General features: G+C 48.5%; 1 protein-coding gene across 6 annotated transcripts in view; it reads left to right on the top strand.

The window, feature by feature from the left end:
* The first annotated feature begins 547 nt into the window (after positions 1-547).
* MKRN1 (makorin ring finger protein 1) overlaps positions 548-15234 on the top strand; it is a 25994-nt gene continuing 11307 nt past the window's right edge. Inside the window, exons 1-2 of one of the 6 annotated variants that reach the window (XM_032761930.2) lie at positions 548-892; positions 8546-8674. In XM_032761930.2, the coding sequence (XP_032617821.1) occupies positions 708-892; positions 8546-8674 (314 nt within the window). In that variant the 5' untranslated portion in view covers positions 548-707. The other 5 variants (XM_058427243.1, XM_032761931.2, XM_032761932.2 and 2 more) reach the window with 5 other exon arrangements.

Genomic DNA, 15234 nt, shown 5'->3' with positions numbered 1-15234 from the left:
TTTTTTGTATTTTTAGTAGAGACGGGGTTTCACCGTGGTCTCGATCTCCTGACCTCGTGATCCGCCCGCCTCGGCCTCCCAAAGTGCTGGGATTACAAGCGTGAGCCACCGCGCCCGGCCTGAGATAACCTTTATTAAGTGTTTACCATGTACCAGGCACTAAGCTCAGTGATTTCTAAGGACATCATGTAATCCTCACAGCAACCACATGTGGGTCTGCTGTCATCCTTATTCGAGAGAGGCTGAAACGGAGGCTCAGAACAAGTTCCTAGCTCAAATATTACTAGAGAAATGGGAAAGTGCAGATTCAAACCCAGGTCTTCCGACTGCAAGTCCCTAGTCCCCAGCCCCAGCTCCACTATATCAGCCTCTGCTAGGAAAAAAGCCGCTAACTGTGGACTTTCGTCGCCGGGGTTTCGAGCCCAGGACACACCTGTACAGACCCCCGTTAGCCCCACCCCTTTCTGGAGGAGACGTCCCCTCCACCAATCAGCAGCGCCGTGGGCGGGCCGCGGGCGCGCACGTTCTGGGCCCGCAGTTGAAGTGGCGAGAGCGCTCAGAGACGCGACGCGTAGCAGGCGGGGACCGAGCGGGTGCCTCAGTGTCCTTCCCCTCCCCTCGCCTGGCCTCGCCGTTCTCTCCGCAGCCGGACCGGAACTATGTGATCCCGGAAGTTCCGGGGCCTCTGCTGTGTGGGATAAACAGTAATGGCGGAGGCTGCAGCTCCCGGAACAACAGCCACAACATCAGGAGCAGGAGCTGCAGCGGCGGCGGCGGCAGGAGCCTCCCCCACCCCGATCCCCACAGTCACCGCCCCGTCCCTGGGGGCGGGTGGAGGCGGCGGCGGCAGCGACGGCAGCGGCGGCGGCTGGACTAAACAAGTCACCTGCAGGTAGGACGTTACGCGGCGGAGCGCCGGGCGCGGGGAGGGGGCCGCGGGCCAAGCCTGCGGCGCGGGAGGGAGGAGGGCGGCCGGCGTGCGGCTAGAGGCGCGGGAGGGCGGGGACCGGCGTTGTCTCTACCTCTGCAGCCCTCGCGGCCCCCGCTGCCGCCCCCGCCGCCGCGTTCCCCCAGTCACTGCGTCAACCCCCGCTGGGCCGCGGAGCCCTCAGCGCTGTCCGCGGAGGCCTGGCGGTGCGCGATTGCTGCGGAGCCGCGGGGCTGCACCGCCGCTTACCCTTCCCTGAGCGCTGCCTGAGCTGGCTGCAAGCGCATCGGGGAGAGGTGGGCCGGCTCCTCCCCTGCCGCTGGAAGGATGCCCTCGCCGCTGCCTCCGGTTCCCGGGGCTCGGGAGGTGGTCACTTCAGGCCGGTCTCCCAGCGATCCTCTCCGGGCCTAGACACCCCGCCGAGGTCCCCAGCGAGCTTGCCTGGCTCCCGGCCCTCTTTCCGTACCATCCGTTTGTAACGTCTTTTCACGTCCCTCCGCCCTCCATCCTCCGCCCAACTGTGAGAAGAAGCTTTTGTATTCTTCTTTGTATGTTTGTCGAGGTTGGCGGTGCTGAGCTTTGTCTTAGAAGCAGGCGTTCGGGGGCCGGGGTCGTCTTCTCCACCCGCGGTTTTTTTGAGCTGCAGATTATTACCCTCCCCCAGCGCTGTGTTCCTCTTTTGAAATTTATGCATTTTCTGAAGGGAGTGAAAGGGCTCTTCGCTCCCGGAAGAGAGAGGTTTGGTTTTGGTTTGATAAGCGAGACGAAAATATTAGAAAAATAAAGGGATGGCGGTTGTATGGATGTGTATGCTTGTAAAAAACTACCTAGCTCTACGCAGAAGAGGGCATTTAATTGTACGTTTTTTATATTCCGGTTTTTAAATAGTGATCAGTAGCGACTGTAAGCTTTTCTTTTTCTATCAGTTGAATAAATAGCTGAAATGCCGGTTTTCACCTGGGTGGTATAATTTATATGCAAGTATGTAAAAATAATTCCTAATTAGAACTTGTAGTATTAAGGGTGAAATTTGAAATCTTCCCAGTCTGATGTGATACATTTATCCTGGCGACCTTCGAAGGTCTCTCAGCCTTTGATAATGATACATTTAAGGTGTGAAGGATAAGTTTAATTGTTTTACATAATGGGATGTAGAAAGCATAAACGCAATTTCAGGTCACTTGTCTTATTCATCGGTGGATTGTAAAAGTGGAATATTGCCAGGAATGATGATTTTAAAGTTTCTACTCTTGGAGCAAATTATTTGAATGTCTGTTTCCCTTTTACAATGCTACAGTTGATCTATACATGCTAGTTATCTCTTTTAAAAATTGAAACCGGCCTGTTGGGGTGGCTAGGCCGGCATGGTGGCTCACGCCTGTAATCCCAGCGTTTTGGGAGGCTGAGGCGGGCAGATCGCCTGATGTCAGGAGTTCGAGACCAGCCTGGCCAACCTGGTGAAACCCTGTTTCTACTAAGAATACAAAAATTAGGCCGGGCACGGTGGCTCACACCTGTAATCCCAGCACTTTGGGAGGCCAAGGCAGGTGGATCACGAGGTCAGGAACTCAAGACCACCCTGGCCAAGATGGTGAAACCCCGTCTCTACTAAAAATACAAAAAACATTAGCTGGGCGTGGTGGCAGCTACTCCGGAGGCTGAGGCAGGGAGTTGCTGGAACCCAGGAGGCAGAGGCTGCGGTGAGCCGATATCACACCACTTCACTCCAGCCTGGGCGAAAGTGAAACTCTGTCAGAAGAAAAAAGAAAAGAAAGAGCTTAGATTTACTAGTTTTTGGGGTTTTTTTGTATAGCTTTTGCTTGAGACAGTTTTTTGTCGTTGTTGTGCAGATTCCTTGATAGGTCTGGGGTTTTAGTGTTTGACATTGTTTTCGGTTGTTCTAGGTACCAACATGATCTCTTACTTAAAACTATTTTCTCCTTTAGATAGAGGAATGTCAACTGTCATCTTTTTTTTTTTTTTGAGACAGAGTTTCCCTCTTGTTTCCCAGGTTGGAGTGCAATAGTGTGATCTCTACTCACCACAACCCTCGCCTCCCAGGTTTAATTGATTGTCCTGCCTCAGTCTCTGGCACTACAGATGCCTTAGTAGCTGGGATTACAGGCATGCACCACCACGCCCACCCGGCTAATTTTGTATTTTTAGTAGAGACGGGCTTTCTCCATGTTGGTCAGGCTGGTCTTGAACTCCCGACCTCAGGTGATCTGCCGGCCTCGGCCTCCCAAAGTGCTGGGGTTAGAGGCGTGAGCCACCACATCCGGTCTATGATCTTTATCGGTCTATAATCTTTATCGTACACTTTGAGCTCTCTGAGAAGAGTAGAGGCCCCATTTTATCTGCAGGGCTTTCTTTCCTCAGTTCCTGGCATAGAGCAGATACTCAGTAAATGCTTGAGTGATGTTGATAAAGTCATATATCTAGAATTACCCACTTTAACAGGAACTGTGTAAGATTCCTCTGCTTTCATTTAAAAAAAAAAACAACTTGTAAATTACCAAAGACAAAGTACTTAACAGAACACATGTGTATCTCCCTTTTTTTTGAGACAGAGTGTCCCTCTGTCGCCCAGGCTGGAGTGCACTGGCGAGATCTCAGCCCACTGCACCCTCCGCCTCCTGGGTTCAAGCGATTCTCCTGCCTCAGCCTCCTGAGTAGCTGGGATTACGCCCAGCCACGTGTATATTTTTCTGAAACTACCTTATTCAATCATTCAGTAAGTAAACATTGCACGCCAGCAATGGGAGACACAATATTAGGTGTTCAAGAGAGTGCAGATGTATATACTGTATTATAAATAAACATTTTCAATATGTTTGCTAGGTAAACATCCCCTGAAGAATCAGCTAGAGGTGTGTTTTAGTGTTGGTGCGGATTTCTCCCTATAGCACATCACTCCTGTGTCTAGGAATTTGACTAAAGCTATTTTCTTCACTTGGGGTGTAATCCTCTTAAGTTAGAAGTTTTGATTAGAATGTTTTTAATTGCTTGGGATCACCTGTATTTTCTTACTGGTTACATTTTTTCTAATGTTTCTCCTGGGGTTTTCATTGTGTTTATTTCTGCAGCTTAAGTAAAACCTAAGAATACCTTTCCTCAGAAACTGTGTTATGCTGCCACCACCAGGCTGTTTTTCATATCTTTTATTAGAGGAATACTAAGAAACAGAAATGCTCATTGCAACTGCTACCTTGAGTTACCTTGAGTATGTGAGGTTAGAACAGTTAATACTTAAAGAGAAGTTGTAATTTGAATTTAGACCCCTCTTTATTAGAGTGCTTCTATAATGGTAGATGAGTGTTCTGGTAGTTGAAATAATACACAAAAAACAAGCGTTTAATTTTCGATTTTTCAAAAAACTCTGTCTTTGATTTTTATTTTTATTTACTTTTATTTTTTGAGATAGGGTCTTGCTCTGTCTCCTAGGCTGGAGTGCAGTGGCAGTGTCTTGGCTCATTGCAGCCTCCACCTCCCAGGCTCAAGCAATCCTCCTGCTTGAACCTCCCCAGTAGCTGGAATTACAGGCATGTGCCACCACCCCAGGCTCATTTTTTTGCATTTTTGGTAGAGACTGGGTTTCACCCTGTTGCCTAGGCTGGTCTTGAACTCCTAAACTCAAGTGTTTCACCTGCCTCGGCCTCCCAAAGTGCTGGGATTACAGGTGTGAGCCACCATGCTTGGCCTTGAAAGTTGTCGGGTTTTTTGTTTTGTTTTGTGTTTTGAGACGGAGTCTCTCTGTGTCGCCCAGGCTGGAGTGCAGTGGCATGATCTCGGCTCACTACAACCTCTGCCTCCTGGGTTCAAGCAGTTCTGGTGCCTCAGCCTCCCGAGGAGCCGGGATTACAGGCACGTGCCATCACGCCCAGCTAATTATTTGTATGTTTAGTAGAGATGGGGGTTTCACCATGTTGCCCAGGCTGGTCTTGAACTCCTGACCTCAGGTGATCCACCCACCTCGGCCTCCTGAAGTCCTGGGATTACAGGCATGAGCCCCCGTTCCTGGCTTCAAAAGTTTTTAAAAATGTGGTTAATGTAACTTAAAAATCAGCTGGGCGTGGTGGCGCACGCCTATAATTCTAGCACTTTGGGGGAGGCCAAGGCAGGTGGATCACTTGAGGTCAGGAGTTCGAGACCAGCCTGGCCAACATGATGAAACCCCGTCTCTACTAAAAATACAAAAATTAGCTGGGCGTGATGGCGGGCACCTGTAATCCCAGCTACTCTGGAGGCTGAGGTGGGAGAATCGCTTGATCCCAGGAGGCAGAGGTTGCAGTGAGCCAAGATTGCGCCACTGCACTCCAGCCTGGGTGACAGAGTGAGACTTCATCTCAAAAAAAAAAAGAAGGAAATCCTTCTAGAAATTCTTTATCTGAGTGCTGTGATGTCCATAATGAAATTTATTACTTGGAAACTACATAGTGGTTGTGAGAGGAAATAAGTAATAAATATTTAGATGGTATTAAAAAGGTTATGCAGCTGGGAAAGAAAAATTAATTTGCTATCGGTACCATGATTCACCATCACATCTAGCTGTCTTCTACAGCCTTTTATTTTATTTTTTTTGAGATGGAGTCTTAGTGGCGGGATCCTGGTTCACTGCAACCTCTGGGCCCCCCCACCCACTGCAAGTTCAAGCAATTCTGCCTCAGCCTCACGAGTAGCTGGGACTGCAGGTGCGTGCCAGCATGCCTGGCTAATTTTTTGTTTTTTTGTATTTTTAGTAGAGACAGGGTTTCACCGTGTTAGCCAGGATGGTCTCGATCTCCTGACCTCGTGATCCACCTGCCTCAGCCTCCCAAAGTGCTGGGATTACAGGCGTGAGCCACCGCGCCCGGCCTAATTTTTGTATTTTTAGTAGATAGGGGGTTTCACCATGTTGGCCAGGCTGGTTTTGAAAACCTGACCTCAGGTGATCCACCTGCCTCCACCTCCCAAAGTGCTGGGATTGTAGGTGTGAGTCACTGGGCCCACCCTACAGCCTTTTATTGTTTCTTTCTTTCTTTTTTTTTTTTTTTGAGACAGAGTTTCGCTGTTGTTGCCCAGGCTAGAGTGCAGTGATGCAATCTTGGCTTGGTGCAATCGCTGCCTCCTGGGTTCCAGCGATTTTCCTCTCAGCCTCCTGAGTAGTTGGGATTACAGGCTTGTACCACCACACTCGGCTAATTTTGTATTTTTAGTAGGTACGGCTTTCACCATGTTGGTCAGGCTGGTCTCGAACTCCCAACCTCAGCTGATCCACCCTCCTTGGCCTCCCAAAGTGCTGGGATTACAGGCGTGAGCCACCGCACCCGGCCTTCTACCTTTTTCTAACAAGTATATATTATGTGCACAGATAGTTGGAGATAAAAAGGGGGAATAAACCAGTCTTTATCCATCAGGAATTTATAATCTAGTTTGATAAACAGTATACTCATTAAAAGTTAAATATCAAAGTAAGAAATGTCACTGCAGATGAATTGATTAAATGCGGTGTCTATTCTGTAATTTATAGAAATTCCTAAAGAGGTTGTTAAGATGCCTAGAGATACTCTGAGGGTGCTGTTTGGTTCTCTTGTACCCCTTACAGGATAACTTGGCAGTTTCTTGTTCTCTATGTTGGGGGCCACTATTAGGTTTCTCAGAGGCACAGCAGTAGGGGGATGCTAGTAAATTTTGTCTTTATTACTGCACAGTGTCTCATGGAGACAGAGTCTGCACAGTGGAAGGAACTTTAGAAATAATATATGGCCCAGGTTTTCACCGAAGGCAAACTCAACTTGGGTAGTGACATTAAGGTGAATCTGGATGATTTTTTTTTTTTTTTTTGGTGGTATCATTTAAAAACAAGACATATACTTATATTCATTGGTTTTTGTTTGGAGGAGAAATTCTTTTTTTTTTTTTTTTTTTCTGAGACGGAGTCTTGCTCAGGCACCCAGGCTGGAGTGCAGTGGCGCGATCTCAGCTCACTGCAAGCTCCGCCTCCTGGGGTCAAGCCATTCTCCTGCCTCAGCCTCTCCAAGTAGCTGGGACTACAGGCGCCCGCCACCACGCCTGGCTAATTTTTTGTATTTTTAGTAGAGACGGGGTTTCACCGTGGTCTCGATCTCCTGACTTCGTGATCCACCCGCCTCGGCCTCCCAAAGTGCTGGGATTACAAGCGTGAGCCACCGCGCCTGGCCAGGAGAAATTCTTTGACATAGACTATCTCTTTTTTTTTTTTTAAGCTGGAGTCTCTGTCGTCCAGGCTGGAGTGCAGTGGCTCAGTGGGGCGATCTCGGCTCACTGCAATCCCTGCCTCTCGGGTTCAAGCGATTCCACTGCCTCAACCTCCCGAGTAGTTGGGATTACAGGTGCCTGCCATGCCCAGCTAATTTTTTTTTTTTTTTTTTTTTCTGAGACGGAGTCTCGCTCTGTCGCCCAGGCTGGAGTGCAGTGGCGCGACCTCAGCTCACTGCAAGCTCCGCCTCCCGGGTTCACGCCATTCTCCTGCCTCAGCCTCCCGAGTAGCTGGGACTACAGGCGCCTGCCACCGCGCCCGGCTAATTTTTTTGTATTTTTAGTAGAGACGGAGTTTCACCTGGTCTTGATCTCCTGACCTCGTGATCCGCCCGTCTCGGTCTCCCAAAGTGCTGGGATTACAGGCGTGAGCCACCGCGCCCAGCAGTTTTTTGTATTTTTAAAAGAGATAGGGTTTCACCCTATTAGCCAGGATGGTCTTGATCTCCTGACCTCGTGATCCATCCGCCTCGGCCTCCGAAAGTGCTGGGATTACAGGCGTGAGCCACCACCACGCCCGGCCCTTTTTTTTCTTTTTGGTATGTAAGTTACACTGTTTTCATAATCTAAGGCTTATTATTATTATATATTTTTTGAGACAGAGTCGTAGTCGTACTCCATCACCCAGGGTGGAGTGTCAAAATAGTTCGTTGTAACAATGCAAAAACAAAGGCCAGGCTTGGTGGCACATGCTTGTAATCTCAGCACTTTGGTAGGCCGAGGTGGGCGGATCACAAGGTCAGGAGATCGAGACCATCCTGGCTAACACGGTGAAGCCCCATCTCTACTAAAAATACAAAAAATTAGCTGGGCGTGGTGGCGGCACCTGTAGTCCCAGCTACAATGCAAAAACACAATGCAAAAACGGACTAATACACTTGCTTTACTCCTGTTTTCTTGTCACCTTCTTTTTTTTTTTTGAAATGGAGTCTTGCTCTGCCTCCCAGGCTGGAGTGCAGTGGCGCGATCTCGGCTCACTGAAACCTCAGCCTCCCAGGTGTAAGCAATTCTCCTGCCTCAGCCTCCCGAGTAGCTGGGATTAACACGTGTGCCACCACACCAGCCAAATTTTGTATTTTTAGTAGAGACAGGGTTTCACCATGTTGCCCAGGCTGGTCTCGAACCGCTGGTCTCGAACCCCTGACCTCAGGTGAGCCACTCACCTCAACCTCCCAAAGGTACTGGGATTACAGGCATGAGCCACTGTGCCTGGCCCTTTCTTTGTGTTTATTTCGTATGTTTATGTATTTGCTGGTTGAATATATTAGCCGTGAATACTGATTGGTTTTAATATTTTCAAGGATTGGTTTTAATCTAGTTTTGTGGTCCTTTGTCTCACAGGTATTTTATGCATGGGGTTTGTAAGGAAGGAGACAACTGTCGCTACTCGCATGACCTCTCTGACAGTCCGTATAGTGTAGTGTGCAAGTATTTTCAGCGAGGGTACTGTATTTATGGAGACCGCTGCAGGTAAGAATTTGTTTATAAATTTGTTAAGGGGTAGGTTGGAGGAAAAATGTAGAAGACATACTTCTGATCGCTTTATATGTCACTGATTAAAAATAATGCTTTGAAAATGACTCTTGGCTGGGCAGTGGCTCAGGCCTATAATCCCAGCACTTTGGGAGGCTGAGGTAGGGGGATTGCTTGAGCTTGGAAGTTTGAGACCAGCCTGGGTAACCTAGTGAGACTTCATGTCTACAAAACATAGAAAAATTAGCTGGGCATGGTGGTATGCATCTGTAATCCCAGCTACTTTGGAGGCTGAAGCAGGAGAATTGCATGAACCCGGGAGGTGGAGGTTGCACTGAATCAAGAGCCTGCTACTGCACTCGAGCCTGGGCAACACAGCGAGTCTCCACCTTAAAAAAAAATTGGGTAGGGCTTTTCTGTCTTCCTAGTTCAGAAATGACTCGGTGTATTATCTATGGATGTTAAACAAGTAACCCTCAAATTTATTTTTTATTTATTTTTTTGAGGCAGGGTCTTACTGTGTTGCCCAGGCTGGAGTGCAGTGGTGTGGTCACTTCTCACTGCAGCCTCAACTTACCAGGCTGAAATGATCCTCTCATCTCAGCCTCCCAAGTAGCTGGGACCACAGGATGCACCACCTCATTTATTTGTTTTTTTGTAGAGATGGGGTCCTAATATGTTGCGTAGGCTAGTCTCAGATTCCTGGGCTCAAGCAATCTTCCTGCCTTGGCCTCCGAAAAGTGTTGGGATTACAGGCATGTGCCACAGAACCTGGCCCATCCCCAAATTTAGTAGGTTAAAACAGTGAACATTTATTATCTCAGTTTCTGGGGTTCCGGATTCTGTGAGTACCTTAGCTGGATGGTTCTAGCTCAGAGACTCTTAATGAGATGGCAGTAAAAATTTTAGCAAGTCATCTGAGGACCTGATGGGGACTCCAGGATATTTTTTGTGTGTGTGAGACGGAGTCTCGTCCCTCTGTCGCCCAGGCTGGAGTGCAGTGGCAAGATCTCGGCTCACTGCAACCTCTGCCTCCCAGATTCAAGCAATTCTCCTGCTTCAGTTTCCCGAGTAGATGGGATTACATCTGCGTGCCACTATGCCTGGCTAATTTTTTATATTTTTGGTAGAGACAGGGTTTCATCATGTTGGCCAGGCTAGTCTCGAACTCCTGACCTCAAGTGATCTGCCCACCTTGGCCTCCCAAAGTGCTGGGATTACAGGTGTGAGCTACAGTGGCCAGCCAGGATTGTTTTTTGTTTGTTTGTTTTGTTTTTTTGTTTGTTTTGTTTAAGATGGAGTCTTGCTCTTGTCGCCCAGGCTGGAGTGCAATGGCACGATTTCGGCTCACTGCAACCTCCGCCTCCTGGGTTCAAGCGATTCTCCTGCCTCATCTTCCGGAGTAGCTGGGATTACAGGCGCCCACCACCACACCTAGCTAATTTTTGTATTTTTAGTAGAGACGGAGTTTCACCATGTTGGCCAGGCTGGTCTTGAACTCCTGACCTCAGGTGATCCACGCGGTTTGGCTTCCCAAAGTGCTGGGATTATAGCCGTGAGCCATGGTGCCTGGCCCAGTATTGTTTTTAAGAGGTCTTACTCTCATGACTGTTGGCAGGAGACTTTAGTTTCTCACCACGTGGCCTTTTCTTTCTTTTTTTTTTTCGAGACAGAATTTTGCTTGTCACTCAGGCTGGAGTGCAGTGGCATGATCTCAGCTCACTGCAACCTCTCCCTCCCGCGTTCAAGAGATTCTCCTGCCTCGGCCTCCAGAGTAGCTAGGATTACAAGCATGCACCACCACACCGGGCTAATTTTTTTTTTTTTTTTTTTTTTTTTTTGAGACAGAGCCTAGCTCTGTTGCCAGGCTGGAGTTCAGTGGCGTGCAGCCTCAGCTCACTGCAACCTCCGCCTCCCAGGTTCAAGCGATTCTCCTGCCTCAGCCTCCCGAGTAGCTGGGATTACAGGCATGCACCGCCACGCCCAGCTAATTTTTGTATTTTTAGTAGAGACGGGGTTTCACCTTGTTGAAAGGATGGTCTCAATCTCCGGACCAGCCCACACCAGCCTCCCAAAGTGCTGGGATTATAGGCATGAGCCACCGCACTCAGCCCACATCCCACTAACTTTTGTATTTTTATTTTTATTTTTATTTATTTATTTATTTTTGAGACGGAGTCTCGCTCTGTCGCCCAGGCTGGAGTGCAGTGGCGCGATCTCGGCTCACTGCAAGCTCCGCCTCCCGGGTTCACGCCATTCTCCTGCCTCAGCCTCCCGAGTAGCTGGGACTACAGGCGCCCACCACTACGCCCGGCTAATTTTTTTGTATTTTTAGTAGAGACGGGGTTTCACCGTGGTCTCGATCTCCTGACCTCGTGATCCACCCACCTCGGCCTCCCAAAGTGCTGGGATTACAGGCGTCAGCCACCGCGCCCGGCCTAACTTTTGTATTTTTAGTAGAGACAGGGTTTCACCATGTTGGCCAGGCTGGTCTCAAACTCCTGAGCTCAGGCAGTCCACCTGCCTTTGCCTCCCAAAGTGCTGGGATTACAGGCGTGAGCCATCCTGCCTGGCCCACATGGGCCTTTTCGTAGGGATGCTTTAGTGTCCTTGCAGCTTGGCAGCTAGCTTTCCCCAGAGCAAGCAATTTAACAGAGGAGGCAAGGAGAAGCCACAATGCCTTTTATGACCTAGTGTCAGAAGTCATGTACTGTTACTTCCGCTGATTCTGGACTAAGTTACTAAGTCCAGCCCACATGTAAAGGGAGAGGATTGGGCTCTACCTTTTGAAAGGAGGCATGTCAAAGAGTTTTGGATGTAGTTTAAATCACTACCCTCGGTAAGACTTTTGACAGTGTCATAGTCAATTTTTTTTTTTTTTTTTTTTGAGACGGAGTCTCGCTGTCACCCAGGCTGGAGTGCAGTGGTGCGATCTCAGCTCACTGCAAGCTCCGCCTCCCGGGTTCACGCCATTCTCCTGCCTCAGCCTCCTGAGTAGCTGGGACTACAGGTGCATGCCACCACGCCTGGCTAATTTTTTGTATTTTTAGTAGAGACCGGGTTTCACTGTGTTAGCCAGGATGGTCTCGATCTCCTGACCTTGTGATCCGCCCGCCTCGGCCTCCCAAAGTGCTGGGATTACCGGCGTGAGCCACTGTGCCTGGTGTCATAGCCAATTTTAATGTCATTATCAGAAAATGTAGTGTGAGCCACTGGGTTCAAATAGAGAGTTCAGAACCTGACATTATTGATGGGGTGGGATATTAATGTTAAGTCATCCCACATCTTATTAGAGAGTCTAGTAAGGATGGGGGGAAAGAGAAGATCTTTTTCAAACGACCGTGTAGAAGTTCAGAAGTTGATCTCATGGAAACTTTGTTTAGTTGTTATTCATTTTGCCCTCTGCTAATTTGTCATTGCAGTATTGTTGAAAAAGGGGAGAAATGACACAATGACATTATTCTCAAACTCTCTACCAGGCATTTTTTTTTTTTTTTTTTTTTTTGTGAGACAGGGTCTCAGTCTGTCGCCAGGCTGGAGTGCTGTGGCATGATCTCAACTCACTGCAACCTCCGACTCCCTGGTTCAAGCAATTCTTCTGCCTCAACCTCCCGAGTAGCTGGGATTACAGGCATGTGCCACCACGCCTAGCTAATTTTTGCATTTTTAGTAGAGATAGGGTTTCACCATGTTGGCCAGGCTGGTCTCAAACTCCTGACCTCAGGTGATCCACCCGCCTGAGCCTCCCAAAGTGCTGGGATTACAGGCATGAGCCACCGCACCTGGCCTCTCCAGGCATGTCTTTTGCAGTCCCAATATAAAAGGCAGAAAAAGTCGTGAGAACTTCACGCTACAATGATGAATGGACGAATCTTTGTAGTGGTATAGTCTTTGCAGGTATTGAGGCTAATTGTAAGGGAGTTGTGTTCCTTGAACTAGGTTCTAGTCTTTTGAGAGTTACTGCCAACTGTGACTGGGGCAGGAGGAGTTGAATATTGATGAGAGTGAAGAATCCAACCTTCCAAGCAGAGGGATGAGAATAGACTGAGAGATAAAATCAGAAAGCTATAGATAATTAGCAGTTGGTCCTTATTTCAGAAGAAGTGCTCATCTGAATGGACTGTGTAGATGGAGTGAATGAAAAAAATGAAGGTTAAATTGAAGAAATCTGTGCTAAGCCTCTGCATTTTTTTTTTTTTTTTTTTTTGGGGACAGAGTTTCACTCTTGTTGCCCAGGCTCTGGAGTGCAATGGCATGATCCCGGCTCACCGCAACCTCCACCTCCCGGGTTCAAGCGATTCTCCTGCCTCAGCCTCCCAAGTAGCTGGGATTACAGGCATGTGCCACCATGCCCGGCTAATTTTGTATTTTTAGTAGAGGCGGGGTTTCTCCATGTTGGTCAGGCTGGTCTTGAGCTCCTGGCCTCAGGTGATTGCCCGCCTCAGCCTCCCAGAGTGCTGGGATTACAGGCGTGAGCCACGGCCCCCTGCCTGGGCTCTGCATATTAACCAGCTTATTTTTCAGACAACTTTGCCCGCCCCCAATAGTTTGAGACCAGAGGAAATTAGGTAGGTTCCCTATTTTGGTGAGCCTCTGATGTTGAGGCAGATGCAAATGGCTCAAAGATGAAAGGGACTGGGCACAATGGCTCACACCTGTCATCCCTACACTTTGGGAGGCTGAGGCAGGCGGATCACTTGAGGTCAGGATTTCAAGACCAGCCTGGCCAACATGGTTAAACCCCGTCTCTACTGAAAATACAAAAATTAGTTGGGCATGGTGGCACGTGTCAGTAATCCCAGGTACTTGGGAGGCTGAGGTGGGAGAATCACTTGAACCCGGGAAGGTGGAGTTTGCAGTGAACCTTGATTGTGCCACTGTACTCCAGCCTGGGCAAAAGAGTGAGACTTCATCTTAAAAGAAAGTGGGGGAGGGGACGGCTGGGCATGGTGGCTCATGCCTGTAATCCCAGTACTTTGGGAGGCTGAGACAGGAGGATTACCTGAGGTCGGGAGTTTGAGATCAGCCTGACGTGTGGAACACCCCATCTCTACCAAAAATACAAAATTACCCAAGCATGGTGGCACATGCCTGTAATCAGTCCCAGCTACTCGGGAAGCTGAGGCAGGAGAATCACTTGAACCCGGAGGTGGATGTTGCGGTGAGCCAAGATCGTGCCATTGCAGTCCAGCCTGGGCAACAAGAGCGAAACTCTGTCTCAAAAAAAAACAAAAGTTGAAAGGAACCTTAATTGGTTTTTTGTTTCTTTCTTTGTTTTGAGATCTGGTCTTGCCCTCTTGCTCAGGTTAGAGTGCAGTGGTGTGAACACGACTCACTGCAACCACCACCTCCAGCCAAGTTTTTTTTATTTTGTTTGTAGAGACAGGGTCTCCCTATCTCACCTAGGTTGGTGTCAAACTCCCAGCCTCAACTGATGCTCCCACCTTTGTCTCCCAATATGCTGGAATCACAGGTGTAAGCCTACTGGGCCTGGCCTCTTAATTTTCTTTTTAATAAGGATGTAGCTGCCTCTTTTCTAGAACTCTTTAGAGGATGAGACAGAATTGAGCTGGATTTAGATCTCTTAGCATAAAGTGAAAGGAAGTAGAGAAACTATAGTAGTCTACTTGAAAGTTTGGTGATAATTGTTGAGTACAGGCTGATATAGGTGATTATTAAAAGGTTGATTGTGGACTAGCTAAAGAAGGAATCTTAAAGAGAGGCTTGCTCTATGACTGCTTGTTTTCCTATTAAAATTATATCTAGGAACTTCAACCTACTTCTTACTCTTTTTTTTTTTTTTTTTTTTTTTTTTGAGACTGAGTCTCGCTCTGTCACCAGGCTGGAGTGCAGTGGCGTGATCTCGGCTCACTGCAATGTCCACCTCCTGGGTCCAAGCGATTCCGGTGCCTCAGCCTCCTAAGTAGCTGGGACTACAGGCGTGCAACACCACGCCCAGCTAATTTTTTTGTATTTTAGTAAAGACAAGGTTTCACCTTGTTGGCCAGGATGGTCTCGATCTTCTGACCTCATGATCCGCCCACCTCGGCCACCCAAAGGGCTGGGATTACAGGCGTGAGCCACCATGCCCAGCCACCTACCTCTTTTTTTTTTTTTTTTTGAGACGGAGTCTCGCTGTGTCGCCCAGGCTGGAGTGCAGTGGCGCAATCTCGGCTCACTGCAAGCTCCGCCTCCCGGGTTCATGCCATTCTCCTGCCTCAGCCTCTCCGAGTAGCTGGGACTATAGGCGCCCGCCACCGCGCCCGGCTAATTTTTTGTATTTTTTTTTTTAGTAGACACAGGGTTTCACCGTGGTCTCGATCTCCTGACCTCGTGATCCGCCCGCCTTGGCCTCCCAAAGTGCTGGGATTACAAGCATGAGCCACCGCGCCAGGCCCCGGCCACCTACCTCTTACTCTTAGTGTTGGGATCCCTTTATGTAACTTGCTCAAAGCCCAGGGATTTCCCTCTTCATAGAGGGAGTAGATCATTGATAATGAAGGATAGCATCATAGCCCCAACAGTTGAGAGGATTTTCTTTTTTTTTTTTTTTTTTT

This window comes from Hylobates moloch, unplaced genomic scaffold, assembly GCF_009828535.3.
Source record: "Hylobates moloch isolate HMO894 unplaced genomic scaffold, HMol_V3 SCAFFOLD_1, whole genome shotgun sequence".
Classification (NCBI taxonomy): Eukaryota; Metazoa; Chordata; class Mammalia; order Primates; family Hylobatidae; genus Hylobates; species Hylobates moloch.
This window is presented reverse-complemented; position numbering and strand designations above follow the sequence as displayed.